Source organism: Triplophysa rosa, linkage group LG21, assembly GCF_024868665.1.
Source record: "Triplophysa rosa linkage group LG21, Trosa_1v2, whole genome shotgun sequence".
In the NCBI taxonomy this organism is placed as follows: Eukaryota; Metazoa; Chordata; class Actinopteri; order Cypriniformes; family Nemacheilidae; genus Triplophysa; species Triplophysa rosa.
This window is the reverse complement of record NC_079910.1, coordinates 6168576-6192651: the sequence shown is the minus strand read 5'-3', so window position 1 is coordinate 6192651 and position 24076 is coordinate 6168576. Positions and strand designations below refer to the sequence as shown.

General features: G+C 39.6%; 1 protein-coding gene across 2 annotated transcripts; it reads right to left on the bottom strand.

Moving 5' to 3' along the window:
- Nucleotides 1-2600: 2600 nt before the first annotated feature.
- On the bottom strand, nucleotides 2601-23571 carry hbs1l (HBS1-like translational GTPase). Of its 2 annotated transcripts, XM_057363460.1 has the most exons (18): nucleotides 23413-23571; nucleotides 22764-22829; nucleotides 22379-22516; nucleotides 22021-22230; nucleotides 12207-12315; nucleotides 10658-10887; nucleotides 10412-10577; nucleotides 10187-10304; nucleotides 7225-7371; nucleotides 7016-7090; nucleotides 6093-6210; nucleotides 5549-5617; nucleotides 5235-5339; nucleotides 4930-5020; nucleotides 4651-4759; nucleotides 4458-4558; nucleotides 3513-3657; nucleotides 2601-3385 (listed from the first exon to the last, which is right to left on the bottom strand). In XM_057363460.1, exons 1-18 carry the CDS (start codon nucleotides 23453-23455, stop codon nucleotides 3374-3376), a joined length of 2052 nt encoding a protein of 683 aa, XP_057219443.1. In that variant the 5' UTR covers nucleotides 23456-23571; the 3' UTR covers nucleotides 2601-3373. The 2 variants fall into 2 exon arrangements, with proteins under 2 accessions (XP_057219443.1, XP_057219444.1); XM_057363461.1 differs by lacking the exons at nucleotides 2601-3385; nucleotides 3513-3657; nucleotides 4458-4558; ... (9 more) ...; nucleotides 10658-10887; nucleotides 12207-12315 and adding an exon at nucleotides 19011-21540.
- Between the last annotated feature and the right edge of the window lie 505 nt (nucleotides 23572-24076).

Genomic DNA, 24076 nt, shown 5'->3' with positions numbered 1-24076 from the left:
ATTAAAATGTTTGCTCATAAAATAATTTATGGACATACTGAATTAAATATTTATAAAAGCAGAAGTTAAGCTGTAGTTAAATTCAAAGTTTCTTCTTGCTTTGGATCCAGGACTGAATCTTCCTCAACATTGATTGTTTATACTTCAGTAGCATTATTGAATTACTATCATTTTGTATTAAATAACATACTGCCACCTTGAGTAAAATTGTTGTCGTTTTAAAAGAACCAAACCCAGTTCACTTGAAATGATCCAGAAAGTGAACTAGCCGAATGTGATCTCCTTTTGGTGTTCACAACATAGAGAACAGTCTTTTTTTGGTCCTCTTTAGCATTAAAGTGATCTCTGACCCTTTCCTGTTCACATCTTCATGAGAACTCCCCAGATTTTTGTGCAGCAGTGGATTTTGGGTATTCAAGATGGCCTCTTTACCTCTCGTCATCACATGGCTATGGCGCATTTTAAATTAAATGACAGAGAAGGACTGAGACAAGGCAGAATTTTAGGGCTTTAGGGGGGTCTGAGATCACTTGGATTGTTCACATATACACGCGAAAGTGCTCCGACAGCGTTTGGAGGGCTCAAACGAACTAGGTGTGAAAACGCTCTAAAATACACGTTGAGACTAAGAAACACTAGTTATAAAGTGTTTAAAATGCTTTTACCAATATGCTCATTTGGGGAAAAGAGTTATGTTTTTGAGGACCATGTTTCAGTCAGAGGAATGTGCTAAAGACATGAAAAACAATATTTTTAACAGGTGTGGAGGCAGATAGATGCGTCATATTATCAGCAGTGCAGTGCATCGTGTTGATGTTTAAAAAATCACTGACAAGTCATCTAAACTTTCATTTGAAAAGAGGCCCAATTTCTTATTCTCACAACACTTGGACTCACAAGAGCTTCCACCAGTTTTTTTAATTACTTTGAATACATTTCTCTAAACTAAAAAAAACTGATATCATCAGAAAACAGCCACAAAAAAATAGACAAAGCAAAGATTTCACCATTCATCACCACAAAATGTCTACCACCAAACCCACACAATATCATTCAATTTAAATTCCGCATTGTAATTCCCATTTCAAGTCAGATTCAAGAATTGAAGTGTAGTTTTGAAAAGAATCATCCATTCAATTCTTAATCACAAAAATCCAGAAAAACTGAGTACTTGGGAGATCAGCCAACATGCACAACAGTTTAAGAAACCCTGCAAACAGGGGCAACACTTTTACCAAAATGCTTGGAGGAAGTGTGCCATTCCCAGACTAAACACAATAGAAATCCAATCACACTTTCAACTTCACACTCAGTTTATCCTTACCGGGCCTCAATCCAGCTCTAGTCCTCGGTTCAATTTCCACAGCTTCAGATAAGTGCTCTTCATTGAGTTATGGCTTGTCGGTGTGAGACACATGAAATGGTTACATAGTTGTGTGCATTCAAGGTTTAGGAAAAGATGTTAAGGAAACAATAAGGGCAGAGACCTGAGAAACATTTCAGAATATCAGCAGCTGAGGAGCCATTAAAGAAAGGAAATTGAAAGACTAAGGCCCGGTTTCACAGACAAGTCTTGGCTTAAGCCAGGACTATGCCTTATTAAAATATAATATTTACTTTCATACGTGCACCTCTGACAAAAATCTGGTTTCTAAAGACAATGGTGGAACGAACCATGAAATTGGTTTCAACCAAAATGGCATTCCTGAACTAAAATTCTGCCCGGTTCTTGTGGTGCGGACACAATAAAAAAAAAGCGTGCATTTCCGTCAAATCGTTCTGGCAGTGCGAAAGCCCCCAATGAAAATTAGCCAAGAATGAACCTCACATCTATACAGACCATTAACAGGATGAGAAAAGGCACTGATTCAGAAAATTAAAGGAAGTTAAAGCCAATAATCTTGGGATGTTTTAAACAGATGATCCATTAGTAAAATTACGGTGAAAACTGTGAAAAGCAAAATGAAAGAATGTCAAACATTTTCTTTAAGGGTAATTTCGAGTATTTGATGCTTCGTTTACAGCCTGGCTAATGTCAGATTCCCTTGGGTTTCTCGGTGTGGACGGAAAGCCAAAGGAAAATGCATTCATGTGGACAGGGTCTTAAGTGCCTTGTAGCTACAGACGTGAGGGTAAAGTAACAATTTTTGCCTTCTCATATGTTTACCAAGCATGAACTTAAGATTTAAGTGTGACAGGCTTAAAGGAAACAATGTTTGTATCAGTGCTTCATTGTCGTTTAAAGTTACATTCAAGTCTTGTGCATCACATTGTGGAGCACAAAATTACTGCTCCACACTTGGTTTCATCGTAAGAAAACCTCTCATTAGCTAACATTTAAGTTACAACATTTGCGCGTCAATCAAACAATGTACCCTGTGTAATGGATGTGTTTGTGATCGAGTAGGTAATGGAAATAGAGCAACTCTGATCATTCTTTGGTGTATAAATAGTGCTCTCTGCAAGTATTTACACTAATGTACATCATTCACATACTATAAACCTGAGTCACACTGAGTTTTGCTCTGCATTTCTCCTATTAAAAATCAATTAATATTGCCTGGGAAATCCCATACATGTAACAAACAGACACGTGTGCTTTCCACAGTGATCGAAATGTTTATTTTTCAGATGAAGAACTCTTCCCCGGATTGAACAACTTCATCCTCAACACACCCAAAGTTAATTTAACTAAAATTAAAACCCCTTAATATTTACGTCAAGAACATACGACTCACGTACACTGATGGACTGACTGTCCTTAAGAGTTATTATTGTATGTATACAGACACCTGGATGAGTTTCTCAATGCACCTGGTTTATCATCACTTTTCCAGAAATGAACAGGATCGGCAGGCATTATTTACATACTTGTTAATCTCTAATGAGAAACAGATGGAGGTGATGTGAGCAGCCAGCTGTTCCATTTATTCTCTTGGTTTCCCTTTGCTAATGTACACACCCTTAATTAATTCAATTTAAAAACGTAGCAATGATTCAAGGTTAAATGTCCATCATTTGTGCCCACATTTTAGTCCGAAATGTTGACATTTACAGCATCCCTAAATAAAATATCACATAAAAGAAAATGACTTCAGTTTCTTGATCAGAGATGTGATCGATGAATGGAAGGAAAGTACAGGTAAACATTCTGCATGTATGAGCATGTGGACGGTTTGAGATGAAATGTCATGGGGATTATTACACAGTTTACTTGTTGTCTGTAAAATGAACCGTGACAGTTTTTTTATCTCGATGGGTCCGGTGGTTATGTGACACCATGTGAATGTGAGTGTGTGTTAAGATGGGGAATTGCACTTCTCTTCAAAGACTTCGTCCGGTACCTTCTCAAGGATCCATTTTCAACTGGCTCTCACTCTTTGATCTACAAGATAAGAATCAGGAGTATTAACAAAATAAATGTTAACTTACATTTTCTCAACGCAATAACAAAAATGCTGATGAGCACAAAATATTGTGTACCAGATGGGAGGGGCTGTACTGTTTATTACCTCAGTGACAACTCCAGCAGCGATAGTTGAACCCACATATCTGAGCATGAATCTACCCAGTTCTTTATAATCTTTATAAAGCTCCAGAGCCACAGGTCTTTGTGTTTGAATCTCCACCACTGCATTTTGTCCTTTGCTTAAACATCTGTACAACATTGAAACCACATTTATTCAGCATTAAAGGTACAGTTCATTTAAAATAAAAAACCATCGAATCACCCTCATGTCTCTCCAAAACATGTTTCCTCTTCTGTAGAATTCAACATAATTATGACGTTATATATGTCTAAACACATACATGACATAAGCTCCAACGGTATATCACGGCGATCAAACCTTGGTTTCTTGAAACTTGACTACCGCTGATGTTCATCTGAATCCTTGTATCTCCATATTGTGTGATTTTAATGTTTTTGCCATAAATCATTTTTACTAGTCGCCCTTTATGTTTGTCACTGGGTCTTGGAAAATCTAACAGAGTATTTAAGTATTAAAACGGTGTTCGGGTCGGTACACACACAGCCCCGCCCATCCCCTGCCTGCGGAAAAGTGCGATAAGGTTTCCAAACGCCGTTCCTGCATTCGCTGGTTCCATCAGCTTAGTAAACAAATTCACGTGTGTTGCGTTGCCCACAGGGAAGCTTATACTGCAAAATTACTTACAAAACAGGTAACAGAAAATTGCGCTTATCAACCACATGGGGGAACCCGTGAGCAAAAGTTATATAGTGTTGCTTTAAAAAGAACAGAGAATTTGGACATCTGAGGTTTCAGAAGGACAGTGACCATATGCACATGACCAAGTGAGATCACCTGGTTACTACTGTATGTTCTTTCATTGTACAGACGATAACATAAACTATGTGTTCTACAGAAGAAAGAAAATCCTAAAGGTTTGGAACGACACAAGGATGAGTAACTAGTAACTCTAACTAAAACACTTACTTTGGTTTCTTCTTGAGAACTTCTCCACTGCTCTTGTGTAAAATACTCACTAACTTTCTTATAGTAGCTGGTTCACCAACTGTCTGATAATGCAGCAGAACCTGTCAACCACACCCAAAACGCATAAACATTGACACATCAGCACATCAAAATAAAACATGAGGAAATATGTTATATCCATTTTTTTTCTCACCGGGAAGCCTTTTGTAACAGGAACTTCTATATTAAATAGGAGAATTCTGGCTCGGAATCTCGTACATGCTTTGATTGGTTCTTTTGGATCACAGAATATACATCCAATACTATGAAGAGAAAAAAAGAAGTGAATTGAATATATGCTGATCATAGAGAATCGACACAGCCTGGAGAAACACGTTTAATCAAGTGTTATATAATCATGTGACATAACTAAAATATGTAATCATGATATTATGATACAGTATTTGGAATATTTTACACATTTAATGCTTACTTTATTTTGATGATATCAATGCCAGTTACAGTCAGACTGACATGATCACCGGCAGCTGCCCAATCTAATGCTTCATCGTGGAGAGTTATGCCTACAGAGAAAAAAATCTGCATTCAGAATCTCTTTGATCCAACCATGTAAACAAGTGTAAATCAGTATAAACCCCAGGAGATTATTTGAGAAACCAAAACAAAATCCTGTAAGTAAAACGACCAGCAGAGGGAGCCATCACACTTCTTGTGAACATGCTCCACACACCAGTGCGTCTTTCTGGAAGGTGCTGATGCTGACAAATGAGTGTTTACCTTTAACAGTGCAGGTCTCATTAGGTGGCATGGCCAGCATTTTATCTCCAGTCTGAACGAATCCAGCCTCGATTTTCCCCGTCACGCAGAACCCAGAGCCCAGATCTGAAAACAGCGAGAGTACATTCAAACTAAATGATGATGGGGCATGAACGAGTAACTAGAGAGGAAATAAGGGTTGCTTAATTTTTTAAATAAAAACAAGCAATCTATGTCCATTTTGTTTGCATTTATGTACATCGTGTTCATCACATAGATCTACAGTGTGTTAATCCTCATACAGTACATTCGGCAGTAAACGTTCCCGTGCTGACCTTTGAAGACGTCAGATACACAGAGTCTGAACGGCTTCTCCACTGACCTCTGAGGAGGTTTAAAGGCATCTGCAAACAGATGAAAAAGGACGAGAGACAGAGATGAAGAAACATGAAGCAGTCTGAAGGTTTTCCGTTTGCCTCATGAGTCAGAATAAAACTGCTGAGAATTCTCACAGCTCAGCCGCCAATCACATCACAGCATCACGACACAAATGCTACTGTGAAAATCATCACAGCAGAGGCTTCCACACACCCCATACATATTCCTCAACGACTTCCATGTTCAAAAGCACACGTTTGTTGTTTGGATCCCCATTAGCTCTGCCAAGAAGCATTGCTAATCTTCCTAAGGTCCATGCATCATTCCATACATAAAACAAAACATTCCATAACATCCCAAAACATTACTTGTCTTCCAAGGGTCTACACAACATCTAAAATCCATACATTCTTACATACATTAAAATTAAATCCATTTTTTACATCCCAAAACACCACTTTAAACATTCCTTCAACCTTTTAATATGTAACATGTACACACCTATCTGTTCTAGCAGGCATGGTCCAGTGTACCAGGCAGTAAGTTCTGGTACTTTGCTCTTGGTGGTGAGATTCTCTCCTGAAAGGCCACTCGTAGGGATGTAAAAGACATCAGAATCCTGCGGACAGAGTATAAAAGTTTTATAAATATACTTATACTAAATATAAATAAGTATGCTTGTCTTTAACATTGACATTGTGGAAGTGTAATAGAAGATCGTAAAATTGTAAAAGCATCTATTTACAGCTAAGTACTATAACTCTACAAAATGAAACATATTTAATAACATACTCAATAATATGCATAAACATATGCTAAACTAAGAAAACTCATTTTTAACTGCATAATTAACAGTTGTTTATAGTCACATTTATGCATTTGGCCGAAGTTTTATCCAAAGTGACCTACAGCGCATTAATTTCTTATGTGTTGCATCATTTTGCCATAAAGTGTTGTTAGCCATGAATGTGATCAATTATAATCATTAAAGATTTTTATGAGACAACAGCTTCTCTTCATACAAAGTTATTAACATAGGTTTGGAAAGACACGAGGGTGAAAAAAGGATGCCAAAATTCTCCTTTTTGGGTAAATTATTCCATTAATATATAGTTACAGTCCACAGATATGGAGAAATTAGGTGGCAATAGCTGTGCTAAATTTAACAATGTCATCTAAAAAGTGTTGTGAAAAACTACATTTTTGCAGGCTCGAACTGGATTTGATCAGTACGTTGTTGATCAGATAAAAATCTCACTTCATCATAATGCACAGTCAAGACTGTGACGATCATACACTTAAATGAAAGTAACACCTACTGCTTCTGAAACAAGATTTGTTACATTTCAGGGAAAATTTAAACAAGGGAAGTAATGAACGGGTGGAAAGATGTAAAAACGACCTAGTGAGCACATGCACGTTACCTTGAAACCAGCTTGCTTCAGAAAGTGACCAAGCTTAGAGACGATTTCCTGGAACCTCTCCTGCTGCCAATTCACCTGTACAACACACACGAGCACATACTACATCATGATGCGAGTGGTGGGAGAGAAGCTGTAGCAGAGTTCTCAGACATAAACGAAAACATGATTGACATTGCCGTGGTGCTGTTGTGGTCACCATGGTTACCCACCTGGTCCATCTTGTTGACAGCGACGGCAAGCTGCGTGACTCCGAGGGATCGGACCAGTAGGCCGTGCTCGCGGGTCTGCCCACCTGCCTCAAACCCGGCCTCAAACTCCCCACGGCTGGCATCTACTACTAAGGCGGCAACATCCGCCTACCATTTACACAAAGACACACACGTTAGAATGACAGCACCTCGCGCTGCGAGCAGCATCATACATAAGACAAACAAACTTTATACGTGTGTGCATTTCTATAAAGCAAAATATGAAATGGCACTACCTAATGTTCACAACCCATTTTATGAACATAATCTTATTAAAGCTAAAGGCTACAAGACCATCTCCAAACAGCTTGATGTTCCTGCGACAACAGTTGCAAATATTATTAAGAAGTTTAATGTCCATGGAATAGTAGCCAACCTCCCTGGGCACGGCCGCAAGAGGAAAATCGACCCCAGATTGAACAGAAAGATAGTGCGAATGGTAGAAAAAGAACAAAGTATAACTGCCAAAGATATACAAGCTGACCTCCAAGGTGAAAAATTCATATTGACAAGCCAGACAGATGAGTCAAAACTGGAGATTTTTGGCAAGTCACATCAGCTCTATGTTCACAGATGAAAAAATCAAGCTTTCAAAGAAGTGAACACCATACCTACAGTGAAACACTGAGGAGGCTCGGTTATGTTTCGGGGCTGCTTTGCTGCATCTGGCACAGGGTGCCTTGAATCTGTGCAGGGCACAATGAAATCTCAAGACTATCAAGGCATTCTGGAGCCAAACGTACTGCCCAGTGTCAGAAAGCTCTCGCAGGTCATGGGTCCTCCAACAGGATAATGACCCAAAACACACAGCTAAAATCACACAAGAATGTGGACATTGGACTATTCTGAAGTGGCCTTCTATGAGACCTGATCTGAATCCTATGGAACATCTATGGAAAGAGCTGAAACTTGCAGTCTGGAGAAGGCACCCATCAAACCTGAGACCGCTGGAGCAGTTTGCTCCGGAAGAGCGGGCCAAAATACCTGTTAACAGGTGCAGAAACCTCATTGAGAGCTACAGAAAACGTTTGCTTGCAGTGATCGCCTCTAAAGGTTGTGCAATAAAATATTAGGTTAGGGGTCCCATCATTTTTGTCCATGACATCTCCATTTGTTTTATTATTTACAATATTATGATGAATAAAAAATCAAAAGCAAAGTCTGATTTCTATTAAATATGGAATAAACAATGGTGGATGCAAATTACTTTTGTCAGTTTCAAGTTATTTCAGAGAAAATTGTGCATTCTTCGTTTTTTGTGGAGGGGTACCAACAAATTTGAGCAGTATATATATTCTTTTTTCATGTTCCCTTTAAAGGTAAAGCGTGTATTGTTTGTGCCATCAGTAAGAATGTAACTCAGCAATACACAATAAAATTGACAACGTTTGAGGTTTAACCGAACCTTCCACATGTAAATGAATACAAATAGAATACATCCGTCACTGAAAAAAAAGTGAATTTTAAAAGAAACTTAAGAAAACAAAAGAGAGCTAAACCCTCCGAGAAAACAAATACTGTGGGCTCAATCATACACTTGGTGCAATGCGGCACCAGACAAGACGCATGTGTTAAGTTGCTAGTTTCAGCACGACGCAGTTTTCATTTTCAAGTCCTGCCCACGTTGTTTAAATAGCAAATGCATTTGCGCCCATTTGTGTGCCCATGGGCCTGCTGGTCTGAAAACAAGGTGTGTTCAGGCGCATTGTTGGCGCGTTGCTATTTTGAGGCAACTGAAATAGACCATTGACCGACTGAAACCTGGTCTAAAGTCAACGCCGCAATATATTTTTTGTCATTTTTAGAGCGCGTTAGTAATATGTGCCTATAGGCGGGTGCACAGTTCACGTACATTGTTGATAACAGCACACAAACATGCAAATATTAAAAATAAATGGATTACAATGTAAAAGATTATTATTGTGTAGAAGCGTCCAGTCTTTGCTCTTGCAAATTCCACCATGTAAATAAATAGCGAATCCGCCATGGCACGAGCGCAACTGGCTCGTAATGGGAATGAGAGATGAGACTGATTGGTTTACTGCACGTTTTGCCCAAAACACACCCATGACTCATTAAGAGGGGAATAGGGTCTAAAACCCTTTTAGACCATTTTTCCCGTCCTTAAACTAGCAAAAGTGGATTCGGACACGCCCTAAGTGCACTTGCACCTTGCGTTTTAGACCAATAAAATATGGCCCTGTATGTGTTGACATGTTGGGAGCTCAACCAATAGGATTATTTGGACGATAATTCACATCTTAAAACAGTGCAACAGGTGGCTGACACAAATTGTGAAGTTTTTGTATCGCGATATGTCATACCACGATTTATTGTTAAACCCCTAGCAATTAGTGGCAACAAAGAATACAGCAGATATAATAATTACTTCAAATCACGTCTTCAAACCCCCCCGTATAATGTCTATCTAACGTAAAAAAAAAAGTTCTCAATCTTAATGCTTAATTCCTAAAGCGTACAGTAAGTGCTCGCCATACTGTGAATATAGCTTTCATGGAGAAACATTTAAAATCTCAAACTTCGACATCAATATTGCTTAGTCACTTTCAATTCGACATCAGACACCATTCAGTAGTTTACCACCAAGACACGCCCACCCACAAGACACCCTCCCACACATTCTTGACCCCAAAAACCCTTTCTCAGCATACGTTCAGCAGGAAGTGAGTGAATCCGGCCTGTACAACGTGACTAATTTCATTCATTTGATTTGTAAGCATCAGCCAAATCTAAACACACACACTCATATTCAGAGTACTAGTGGTGGCAGCACCCAATTCCGCAATGCGATGGTTTCATTGACACTTTCACAAGAAATTATGCGCAGACATAGCAGTCCCTTCGTAAACTTGCGTGCGCGCCAAAACGAATGCATGAATGAAGGGCGTCATGATGGAAGTACCTGTGCAGCCCCTGTGATCATGTTTGGAATGAAGTCCTTGTGTCCGGGCGCATCCATCAGAGTAACAACCTTAGAGTTTGTCTCAAACTTTGTCATGCCCACATCCATGGTCACTCCTCTGTGACAGATGAAGCAGATGATGAACGAATTGCCATCATGTGGTTTAGGTCATTACACAAAATACAAGCCTAAATTTGATGCATATAATGTGTGTGTTAAACAGACCTGTCTCTCTCCTCTCCCGTCTCATCCAGGACCCACGCGTAAGCGAAAGACGCCTTGCCAGCTTTCTTGGCCTCCTGCTCGTATTTATGCATGGTTCTCTTGTTAACATTTCCCAGCAGATATAACACATGACCCATTAGAGTGCTTTTACCAGCATCTACATGACCTTAGCAAACACAAAACCATCAGTTAAACATCAAGCATAACATCACACTACATCAAGTGAACGGAGAGATGATGTGGTACCTATGACGACCAGGTTGAGTAACGGCTTCCCTCCTTGTCTCTTCTCCAGTTCGGCACGGATGTCCAGTTGCCGTTTGCTCTTTCCAGCTGAGCGGGGTTGAGTTGGGGTGGCTGAGTCTTCAGACACACACGCTGGTTTGGTTGGGGTCTCGGTGGCCGGCGGGGGGGCGATGACCTCTGGGCTCGGCCCTCTTCGGACTGATAAGGGAGCAATGCCGTTTTCTTCCACACTATGCAGACATACAACAACAAGCGTTATCTTAGATGTCAGAGTAAATTGTGTATGACAATGTTTCTAAGAGCTCAGTTAGGACAGACGCCATTTTTTAGCTTTCTTTTGTTTGTCAAAATCAATACCAGCTACCCTAAGGTCCACTGCCTTAAAAGTGAGATGTTTTGAACTTTTTACAAAAAAACCTCTTTGTGCTTGTCCAACCTTCATGTTAAAACTTGGTCAATTGATAACCAGTTAAACTCATTTCAACTTTATGTAAACTACTGAACAAAAAGCACTATGACTGGCCCACCTGCAGAAAACCCAAAATTGAGCTCAACGGGTGTGGTCTGTGGCTTAAGGAGAGGGAGTGATAGGCTGCGGGTTAGTGTTTGTGAGTGTTAAGATTAATCTACAACAACCAGCCAGCTCTGTGGTTTTCTGTTTTCCCAGAATGCAATGCAAGCAGACAAACACAGGGCTGGTATAGAGAATGAAAAGCTGTACTCTGAAATTGACACAAAGTGAGAATTTGGACACACAATACAGAAGGGGTAGTTCAGTAATACAATGTGGTTTTCAGCAAATTCCTTGCGCATGTGTGCACACTCGATGAATAAAACGCATTCCAATTCGGATTGGATGGAAAGCTTCATAAGGTTATAGGTTTTTATTGCTTTAATTAAAGGATACTCCACCCAAAAATGTAAACTCTGGCATTAATTATTCCCCCTCCCCCCAAGTTGTTCCAAACCTGTATAAATGTCTTTGTTCTGTGGAAGAGAAAGATATTAGGAAACATTTGCATTTCTGGGACATCCTTGACTACCATAGTAGGAAAATTTTAAATGGTAGTCAAAGTTGCACCAGAACGGTTGGCTTTCCTAAATTCTTCAAAATATCTCATTTTGTGTTCAACAGAACAAAAAATCTGCAATAATTGTTCCTACTATGGTAGTCGATGATATCCCAGACATGTCAGTTGCTAACATTTTCCCAAATATCTTTCCTTGTGTTCATCAGCACAAAGAAATGTACACAGGTTTGCAACAACTTGAGGGTGAGTAAATGAAGACAGAATTTTCATTTTGGGGTGGAGTATCCCTTCAACTACTCATTTAGCTGATAATGTCACGCAAAGCAACTTACAATACATTTTTTCAGGGGCAGTCCCCATTAAACATCCTGGGGTTACACGCTGTTCAAGAGCACAGTGGTGATAGATTATCAACTACGAATCGTCCTCTATGTGCTTTGAACCTACTGTCTTCCGGTTATGAGTCCAGATCTTTATCCACCTTTCTAAACCACCACAAGTTACTTTGATTTGCTTACCTTGGCACATCAAAGCCCATGGTCTGCTTCTTGCCTGATACAGTCATCCGTGCAACCTTTGGAACAACCTCGGTTTCGACTCGACTTTCTGGTGCATCCCGTGCTTTGGCTAGGATGTAGAAAACAGTATGCATACACTAAAACATGTATTCCAGCTAAAACAAAGCAAATGAGAACTGCAACATGAACAAATCAGTACTTCAGTATTGCAAATGTTTACATCCCTTTTGTACTATAAAACTGAAGGAAATAACCATTTCTTACAACTATTATGCAACAAGGGGATAGTTCACAAAAATCGTCATTTATTCATCCTTATGTCATTCACAACCTGTATATGACAATTTCTTTGTGCAACACAAAAGAAGATATTTTGAGAAATGTCTCTCTGGTTTTGTGTCCATACAATGGAAGTCAATGGGGGCCGAAGTTGTTCAGTTACCAACGTTCTTTAAAATATCTTCCTTTGTGGTCTGCAAAAGAAAGAAAGTCGTGCATGTTTGAGATGAGAGTGAGTAAATGACGAAGGAATTTTAGTGGCCGGGTGAACTATCCCTTTAAAATATTTTCTATACATTTAACATAAAATGCACAACACATGAGCGAGCATTTTTGTGGCGTGCCATTTTGACACTCTTCGCTGCTTGAAAACGAGTGACAGCGTGGATGTTATGAAAGCAGGTTTCCTGTTTGGTACAGTATAAAACGTTACTCATTTTCAGATGAGCAGATGTGTGTGTGAGTGCTGAGCCTCGCTTTCTCGCTATCTCTCTGAAATTCATGAGTCAACTCATGGGGGGGATGGGAAAATAAAAACAAAAGCAGGATGAGAGACGGCTCTTTCTGTCCCTGTAAGGTAAATGGCCTTAACGCGAACACGGTGTCTCGTCATAGCAGTAGAGCCGTTTCGGTGGCAACAGCCACAGCTAGTCATCTCGCTCTGCGCGATGAACGGTCTGGCCAGGAAAGGGTTAACTTCGGCACGTCAGTCGTACTCCCACACTGACTGTGCACTTCCAGCACATACAGGGTTAATGTGTTAAACTAATGCAACCTATAGAATCATGTGAAAACAATCCATTACAGAACATTTAAGGGAAAACACCAGGGGGAAAGCACTCTTTAGACTCTGGGAGAATTCATCCGGGGGAAAAACAGTGATCTTGATCATTTTTACAACTGTACGTACATTTGCTTGGTGTAATTAAATACACAAACATAAATGATGACTGATGAGTCGCTAGAACATGTAGACCCACATTATGTGCACATAGATGAACACAGACTCACACAACACACACATATATACACACACACACCTGTTACGGGGACAGGAAGTTCTGGGGAGCATAGATATCAGTTCACCTGCCCCCAGACACAGACACGCGCACACACACACATAGACAATCAGCCACACCAACAAAATATCTCCCCATCTAAACACACTCAGGAACACTTTACACACAAGCCACACCCACGTAACATATCTTAAGACACAGCCACCAGAAAGTTGTGCGCTTCCAAATTAAAAAAACATGTTCTTGGATAGGAACAAATAACTGTATGCACTCACAATGAAGAAAGGTAAGTATGTACAATTATCAAAAATATGTTTTATTAAAGTGAAAAATGAAGATTCTGTCATCATTTACTCACCCTCTTGTCATTTCACACCTGTATGACATTGATGACAGAATTTTCATTTTGGGGTGAAAACATACTATATGACAAATATATGAATTGTCATTTCTAAAACGGCATTTGAAAAAAGACAGCCTTTAGAATTAGATTCCTAAAATAGGAAAGAGAATACAATAATATTTAAAAAATTATCATTTGAGAGAGTCATAATAAACATTAAACAAGTTTAAAATGTTTTCCATGCGCTCCCACACAGATGATGGATGAAATAACTGTGGGAGATGGTTACACGGCCCCCTTGGAGCTATTTACATACCCGTGTCATAACCTGAGGGTCAACAATAGTTAACATCAACCACCAGACCACCAAAACCTATATTATATACTTAGAATCCATTATAATTCCTATATGATACCATTTTTTGTAAATACACCCCCACTGTATTCCTTACCTCTTTATATCCCTCCATCTACTTAATCTCTTCACTTCATCTTATTTATTTTCTGAACAGTCTATTTTAGCACTAAAGATGGTTTTACTTTAAGTGGTTTGGCGATATTGCAAATGTAAACAATGGTGCCAAGAAAGCTTTGTTGACTCGGTGTCAAATTATGTTTACTATGGTGCATCATTCAGCTGTGACAACAACAAAAAAACAGGCACAAAAATGCACGCGAAAACACTACTACACACCCTTCAGGATATGTAAATGTGCCCTTCCTAGAAAAACGGATCCAGGCCTAGTCAAACACCGGTGAGACATGACCCTACCTGATCTCATTTACTCACAGTTATGTCAACAAGCACATCGTGCACACCTTTACAAACCTGAGAACTGGACCCCCATGGGACCCTTGACTATACGTTTACACTGCCACCAAAATCCGATTTTTTGCTCATATGCGACCCAGATCTGTTTACTGCATGACAGTGTGAAAAGGACAAACCACATGAAATCCGATCTTTTTTTATCTGATCTGAGCCACTTCCATATGTGGCCCTAAATCAGATACAGGTCTGATGTTTCGTCTGATCGGTCATATCGGAATTCATGCGACTTGCGTCACTGTAGATCGACCTGCGTCACAATTATGCGCTGAATTAAAGCTTCACGCGCTATTCTGTTGACGGAAGTGCACTTTACAGCTCGGTTGCCAAGCACCAGATTATAAACATAAACCCTTGCACTGTCTACCGCACGATGCGATGCAACAAATGACTATAGAATCCGTTATAATAAGACATTTTGCCACTGGATACGGCACGATTCATATGACAAACGCATTAATGGTGTCTATTGTCTTTTATCGCTTTGCATCCACCACTCGCGTGCGTGTTGACACGGTGGTAAAACATAAACTATAGGTGTTCTACTCCATGCTGGGACGTGCAAACCGGTGTTGTGCCGAAAACAGACTCCCTGCCAAATTATGACTCCTCCATTCCCCACTAACATTAGGTGTTAGGATTAGGTGTGGGGCAGGGGAGGGGATAGGATTAGCCAATCCCCAGCAAAATCAATGAGGGGAGTCCAAAATTCGGCACAACCGGCATGCGCAGAACAATCCGCTCAGCACCGCATAGTCAAATCAAACACACCCGCTGACTTGACCCTTGCTTATTTCTGTATTAAAGCGTGCTACGTGTTATTGTTGTTTTGCGCATGCGATTCAGTTTATAACCATCACCCGTTCACACTGGAATCTGATATTGACCACATTTTAAGTGTGAACAGCCGAACAAAAAAATCAGATCTGAGCAAAAAAATCGGAATTGAGCGATTAAGGCTTGCAGTGTGAACGTTTACACTGTTAGTTAAATGTGACCCAATTCCGATCGGATATGACCCGCCACGATAGTGTAAACAGGAAAAAAGCGCACGTATTCGGATATTTCGAGATCAGTTTCAGGCCTCATTCATATGTGGAAATAAATCAGATATAAATCAGATATGTGTCAATGACTGTCATGTAAACGGGCAGATCCGATTTCCTGAGGCATAGCGTTCGGTACGTCATTAAAACGGCGACAATTTGGTACTGCTTCGCGGTTTTATGACGTATTATCAGGAGGAAGAAAGTGTGGGGGCGGTAAATTGACAACGACGCAGGAAACATGATGGAGGAGGAAAATGCAGGACAGTGGCTCTTTTCCTCCTCCTCTGCCTCAAAATCAATTTAATGTTTGGCGAGCTTATCATAAATCACAGAGCTAACATCAAGCACATTTCGCGTTCGTCCATCATGGCTAGTGTGTAATCTTGGCGCAAGAACCCGCCTTCACGCATGCGCGATGTTTCAAATGGTTTGGCAAGTGTAACCACTTAAATCGGATATGGGTCACAATTGAAAGAACGTGTAAACGGACGGTCGAAAAAAATCGGATATAGGCAACAAATCAGAATTGAGCATCAAGACCTGCAGTGTAAACAACCTTCTTGGATGTCCGTGATGCAACAGCGACAGAATTACAGTCACAAAAAACTTAATGTTCTCCATCATGTTCCTACAGATGTAAATGGTTGAGTCACCCGTTTAATTCCCAGGAAACACAAAGTGATACAATGCATGCATTGTCACTTAGGATAAACGAAAAATATATATCATTAAAGCACACAAGTCGCATAGAGATCCATCAGCACCATCAGTCTGATTAGCCAAAATGTTTCATATTCATCAGGTCCAGCAGGAGGCGCTAGCGCAACAGGTCCTGATGAAACAAGAAACCAAAAACGAGACTTTTCCAAAACACAAACAGCCTACATTATAGTCTCTTCATCAGATAACCCGTTCATCCCCTGCTTTTCCACAACCTGTTATTTTTTAGGGGCTGAGTGTGACTAGGTTATCCCATATCTACGGGGAATCCCCGCACATTCACTTCTCTACCACCATTCAGATATCCCCAGTTGACAATGACACCTCACCAACTACTATGGTATTACTGATATTCTCACGTACGGCCGTGCCCATACACACCTCTGGAAAACAATGTGCGCTTCTGAAAAGCTTCACACACAAGGACGGGCACATGCAACAGGTCATCACACGAACAGACAGATACATGCACACATGACACTCTGATCTGATCTGTCTTAACTTCCACAAACAGAGAAAGACAAAGGTTGACAAAGGCCTCATCCTACACTGTTTATGCAACTGAAGTCATACGACTTAAGGAGAGATGTGCTATTATTTTGTGTATGAATTTTGGTCGGTGAATGCATAGAAAATGCTTATAACACCTTAGCATTGTGCTGGTGAGTTCTGCATGAGAATTTTTCTTTTAAAGTAAGAACCTGGTTCATAAATTCTAATTCTCACTTTTATTTAAATCAAATTGAAATGAACAAGTGTTTTGTGACCATTCTAAATATACAGACGGGAAAAGGAAACCAGCACACTTCGATGATGTGATAATCTGTACTCTCAAAAGGGTCAATAACCTCGCTCTTTTTTCGCTCTCTGACCAATATATGTAGTGCTGCACGTCTCGCAGCACAGGCACAATGACATATCACCATTTCTGCAAAAGCCACAAAGTGCAAAAAAGGGAGAAAACGTCAAAGAGCAGTAGCAGGGCCAGCTGTAAACCAGTCACTCTTTCCTGTGTGGGCGACGAAAGAAGGCAGAAAAAGAGATGAGTGGAAAAAAGGGATAGAAGATTTGAGGTGGTCAGATGGTAGAGAGAGAGAATTAAAAGAAAGGAGGGAGTTAAAGACGCCGTGCTTTTCAACAGCAAGTTTTCATGTTTTTCCACCCACGCTCGGCAGAGAGAGTTAACAAGCGTGTGTGAGTGAGAAAGAAACGCAAGTTATACAGTGAAAGCATCATTACAGTAAGCAGTGTTTTTTTTCTTATTAATAATGAGCATGTGCGAAACTGGCCATCACCATGCCGAATACACTTTTTTAGTGCGTTTCTATGGTATACTTGTGGTTTCTTACTGATAAAAGTCTCTGTGATGTTGGTCCCTGTACATAGCTTGGGTCTCTCCTTCAGTGCAAGTCTATAGGATTTCTTAGCCACTTCATTGCCCACCAGGGAAAATAGTTAAAGTCTGTTTGTTAAGAAAAAATAGCACCTCTTTCCTCAACAAGCTGCTACAAAATGTTGTGGGAAGCATTTAGAAAAACCCCTAACCCATGACATGAGTAATAGTAATGCTTGCCTTAGACACCACTATTACATATAGGTGCAATAAGATTAAAGCAGGAATCTGTAATTTTTTAGGGGTAAAAATAAACAAAAAATAGTTATTGAGCAACAATACGCTTATAATAAATATTTATCATTTGTGCTTTGTGAAAAACGTCAGTTTAGAATCATCTGACTTAATCCCATGTAAAGGTAAATTTGTGATGTAACCTGCAATTGTATTATTTAAACAGAAAAATATAAAGGAGACAGAAGTTACAGATTGCAGCTTTAAAGGGACAGTTCACCCAAAAATCAAAATTCAGTCTTCATTTACTTACCCTCCAGTTGTTCCAAATCTGTATAAATTTCTTTGTTCCGATGAACACAGAGAAAGATATTTGGAAGAATCCTTGTAACCAAACAGTTCTTGGCTACCATAGTAGAAAAAATGACATGCTTTCCTACATTCTTCAAAATATCTTCTTTTGTGTTCAACAGAACAAAGAAATGTATAAAGCATTTTTTCCTACTATGGTAGTCAATGGTGAGCTTAAACAAACAGTCAGGGTTTAAATTTACCACTTATGTCCTAATACTATGCAATGAACATTTATCAAGAAAAACTGGATCTTCTTTAGTTAAAAGATGTACTTCCTCTACCTTTTCCAATCCAGAATAATCCCAAATAATTGATGGATTTTCAAATTATGAGAATTATTTTATTTAAGAGACCAGGTCAGAATTAAATGTTAAAACTGATCTAATCTTTGAGTATACTTGTTCACCGTGTGTTTTTAGGCCATCTTTAGACCTGTGCATGCGTGTCTTCTACAAATGTGAACCACAATGAAAGCAAAGTTAAATCTCATCCAATACACTCTGGGTGTGTTAACACCTTCATGCGGCCACAAAGATTCTCTGTTTTATATCTCCATAACGTACACAAACGTAAGTGATACACACACCACAAGCTAACACACCCATGCATGCATCTACCCCCAATGTTACACATACCATCATCAATCTCAGAAATTAAACAAGAAAGTTTTATTTCAGAATCTATACAAGTTACAAATATCAGTGCTTTAAAAGAACTTAAAAAATGAGGCAGATAATTGAAATGAAAACTGTAGAAAATCGTTTACTAAACATGGATTATAATATTTAAAAGCACCTTTACAGCACGGGGGAGGGGGGGTTGTGTCTGGGTGTGGCAAAAGACGCAAAGGGAAAAACTCCAGGTGTCCCCCAACCCAAATGTCTCCCGTTTCTGTATGTGTGGTAAACCAGAGCTGCTCCTTATTTCAAAATACACCAGAACAGCTGTACAGAAACGTTACTGTTTTCCTTCTGCTCACTATACTTCACACTAATTTATCAAAACATAATGAAACTACAAAAATCAAGTACAAAAATATAAAAAAAAGGTTGCGCTCTTGAAAATATGTACACCAAACATCAAAATTAAAACTTTGTAAGATATAAATCTTAAAAATAATACTAGTCAGACAGGAGCATTTGATTTTTTGATTAATACATTTAGCCCATGTGACATCAAAACTATGTCATTTGTTACCATCAAGTGTCTTCGTCTTCATATTTTCACTGCTCTTCAGCATCCATTATTTATATTATAAGGTTATGTTATGAAAAAAAAAATTGTGTAAATAATTTCAGAGCTTGAATGGAAGTCTACAATCAAACTCAGTGCAGTATGTTCTTAAATGAACTGTTCACCCAAAAATGTAAGTTCCGTCTTCATTTACTCACCCTCAAGCTGTTCTAAATCTGTATACATTTCTTTGTTCTGAATAAACATCTTTCTCTGTGCTCATCAGAACAAAGACATTTATACAGATTTGGAACAACTCAAAGGGTGAGTAAATATGACAAAAGTGTTATTTTTGGGTGAACTGTCTCTCTAATATTATTATAACTGCCCACATGCTAAAGAATACAAACTTAAACACTTGTTTCATTTGTTTCGCATTATGCCCAGTGGCGACAGTGTTTTCAAATGTTAAATGCTATAATAGAGGGACATAAAATAAACCTAAGACTTGAAACTCCCCAATCAGACTTGAAATAGTTCAGATCTTAAGATGTTCTGCAGTGTTAACCTTTAAAACATAACTTAGTTACAAACGTAAAAAAGTGGGATCCACTGATTCTCATTCCCGAGTAAAAGCTCTTCGTTGTTTTGCTTTGACTATGTCATCCGGAGAGGGCGTGTCGAAAGAAAACGGAGTGATGTGATGGAGGGGTGCACACTGCACTCGTTCCTTGACTCTTTCCATCTGCTTGCTATATAAGAAAGCTTTATGTCTCGCACTTTTCCGCCAACTCTTCCCTTTTCTTACGCGCATGCACATGGCTAACGCAAACACGGACGGGTCTGCAAATACACGTTTTTTGTGACTAGCGGACATGTTGGAAAAACTCAAGAGGGTTGGTGAGTGGTTGTCTTGGTAACCTGGAGAAGCATTTGGAGATGTCTGGGACATGAGAGTGCCAAGGTCAACGTTCTGATTTAAACTAAGTGGGCAGGGCTTAGCAACAGAAGTTTTGCTATTTGTTGCCCTGTCACTAGTTCCAGTTTTGCGAGACACAGTGTATGCTGGGAGTTGCTGGCCATTAGCTTGGTGCTGGGATATCAGGTCAAAAAGGGACGGTGTCCATAAAAAGCCAGGAGGAGGATGTTTGCATGTTTTGAGGTTTGTATTGTTTTGAGTATTGTTGGTGTGCAAATTGCGTGTATTTTGGAGTCCTGGCAAAAAATCATACAGTTTAGGACTGCTGCCCTGATGCTTCTGAATTAGCTCGGCTAAGGACGGGCTCCCCCCATGAGCTTCGACCCCACGGCTCTTGGAGTCGGAGTTTAGGTGGGGAGGTATTCCCAGTGGCCTGCTGCTTTGCAAGCCAGAGCTCAAACTTCCCAATGAGACAGGAAGAGGGGTGGATACCCGAGGGTCTTGCAACGTCAGATTACTAAGCGAGCAGGTGAGAAGAGATGAGTTGGATGTTACAGACAGACTAGAGGCAGAAGTTCCCAAAGACAGGCCAGTAGAGAAACTTGCACCAGAACCAAGAGAAAACAAAGACAACGGTGGGACGCCTGGGCCCTGAGCTGCAGATAGTGGGGCAGTTGGATTAGAACAAGAACCAGTAGGAACTTCAGGGCCTTGTGTGAGACTGGCAGTCAGAGGAATACTGTAATCCAGTGAGATACCAGTGTAGGGGACCAGTGGTGGGATATTAGTACACTTCTGTTCATGCGGAGCTATTAGTTGGGCCAGTGAATTTTGTCTGGAAGATTGTCCCTCAAATGACTTTTCCAAAGACTTACTTGAAACTGCTTTCGAACTATTATTAGCCAAGCTCCCCAGACCAGGGGGAAAATTTTGAGTAACAGTCCTGATCTTGTTCGTCTCAGACATGGCTAACAAATCACTGAGGTTATAAGATGGCACAGGGACTCGTTTCTGGGGTTTGCCAGTCGAGTGTGTATTTTTTTCAGTCTTAGTCCTATTGAGTGATGAAACAAATAAGGCTCCTTACCTTGCGATGGCCAAATGTAGTCAGAGACAATTTTTGAGAGGGTGAGGTTGGTGGACATGTTCATTGGTTGGCCGAAAGAGAGAGAAAAAAGGCAATACGTTATACTCATGTTAATACTGATGATATCAAGTGATAACCACAATCTAGCTCAAATGTTAACAGTTTAAGTCTCAAAGTCTCTTTTAAAAGGCAGCTTAAATTGTAGAACTAAACTATTTTAGCATGTGAAACTGAAACACATTTGAAAGCTTTAGGTTCTCCCCAGTTTTGGAAAAACCCTGGAGTTTAGTAGTTTCCCTTGAGACCTCAAACCAACATTGCGTGTCTTTTTAATTCTATGGTCTTTTTTGCGGTTTTATTGAGCGTGTTTTTTATTTTCATTTCATATTTATAAGTGGGCTCATTTTTTAGCGGAAGAGGTATTTTTTGGGTAGTGATTTTGATTGGTTGTGAATGGAAGGAGGTGTGTGTGTACCTTTCTGTGGTACTGGTGTGGTGGTAGGCTCTGGCTTCTGGTTGGTGCTGTCTGGAGGGGTGTCCGTATTGGTATTCTCTTCGGCCAGAATGAAGTCAAGGGCTCTTTGAGGATCGTAGTCGTACTTCAAAGCTGCTTGTGTTAACATGGCATCTGGAACGGAGTCTCCCAGCACTGCTCTCATTTGATCCAAACAGGAATACAACCGACCTGTCCAAACACAATCCAATTATAATAAAATATAGACACCTGACATAACATCCTCCCTGCAATCACTGTACAAAGAGGCTTACATGAATATGCAAATCAACACAAAAATGTTCATGTGCACAAAGAAACCAAGTTTGTCAGATCATACCTTGTTCTAGAGGGTCAAGAGTGTTTGTGATGGTGGGAGAGGTTGGCATCTCATCCTCTACCTCAAACTCTGCCTCCTCCAGCGGTTCCACCTGCCGTGCATGTCTCGAGTCTTGACGCGAGTAGATAAACTGTGCAGCTATGAGACAACAATATTATCAAACATAAACAAAAACTTAAAGATCTAATACATGAAAACTATTATTAAAATCTGATAATATTCCAGCATACTGCAACTGCTAATACAGTTATTAACAACATGCGAACTATGCAAGCGATGTTGATGTTGAACTTGCACGTGTATGAAGGATGACAATAAATGACTAGTGACCTTATAAGAATCTTTCACTCATTTTTTAAGTCACATCACAAGTGACAGCACAAACCAGTAGCAGGTGAAATGCAGTAGTCATCCTCCACCGACTGTCCGTACATGTCGTCATCGTCAAAATCTGTGCAAGGAAGATATGAAGAACATTCTGTTATACTCAAACCATATAGGCTAGTTAAAGCAATTGAAACCCCTACAACAATAAACACAAATGCTCTGATGGGGACAAAAGCAGTTTTGCCTAATCAGACACACTACCACAAACACAGCTGTTACAAACAATACTGCCAACACAAAAGATGCTAATACTAATAGAAATATAATTAATTTACGTATCTTTAAAGGGAAAAACTAATTTGCATTCCAACTTTATATTAGCTTTACTTGCTACAATGACAAAACTTCGGAATTACAAAACAAAATGATACAGTAATATTTAATTATGGTATCATGTTGGCTATGTATGTTCGGTTATAATAGATATAATAATCATTTGTTAATTTTATGTTAATAAATATTGTATTATACGTGTTATGTTATAGTTTAACAGGTGAATGTCCAGCTGTTTCTATGTGAAAGTGACACGACAGCAGTCTGATAAGTCTACAGGCTAGGCTACTAAATAAACCAGCTAACGTTAGCTAACAAACATTTAGGCCCCTTCGTATAAAACCCGATGAATATATACTATTTTACGTATCTACCTTCGTCGTAGTTATACCCTCGTACATTCCTGTGGCGGGACATGTTTTGTTCGACGGTTTTCTTTCACGTGAAAAGAATAAATGGAGTCAGAAATCAATTCTCAATGTAAAGTTCAGGCATGCGTCTCACTCCACACCCGCCATATTTACAGTCATCTGGTGCTCATCAGGGATGCGCGTGCGCATGCGCAGTAAGTAAAACAACTCGATTGGGAACAATTAAAAACATGTTTTAGTTTTTAATTTAAAGCTAAATAAATGCTAAATAACTGTTAGTTCGATCGTTTAATGTAATTTGATATATTTACCCATAGCAATTCAGCATAGCAAACACCGATCAAAATATATTGCTGCTGTTGTTATGACTCTTGTAAACCCATAAAACACCACAGGAAACAATGTAGAGGCCTTTCTGACACCTTCATTTTTTAGGACAGTGGGGGTTAGTTATGATGTTATGGCAGAAACTGAAACAAAATGAAGTTTTTTAATATGCATTAGGTTCTTTAAATACAAATAATAGGATTGATAATGTGTAAATGGTCTTTTGACCGTCAGGTGCACAGATGCAGGAAAAATCCCCTGTAAGGGTTATCTGTCCTTGGTGTAAGATTCTGCAGCTGCTCAACCAACTCCTGGAAATTACCTTAAGTCTCTTTTCTCC

What these genes read in the sequence shown, in the direction of transcription:
- hbs1l (XM_057363460.1), bottom strand. Translation starts at nt 23,455, where the DNA reads ATGTCCCGCCACAGGAATGTACGAGGGTATAACTACGACGAAG. An exon ending in ACTCAACCTGGTCGTCATAG is followed by an intron (nt 10,578 to 10,657) that starts GTACCACATCAT and finishes GTGTTTGCTAAG; the next exon opens with GTCATGTAGATGCTGGTAAA. An exon ending in TGTATCTGACGTCTTCAAAG is followed by an intron (nt 5,340 to 5,548) that starts GTCAGCACGGGA and finishes CGCTGTTTTCAG; the next exon opens with ATCTGGGCTCTGGGTTCTGC.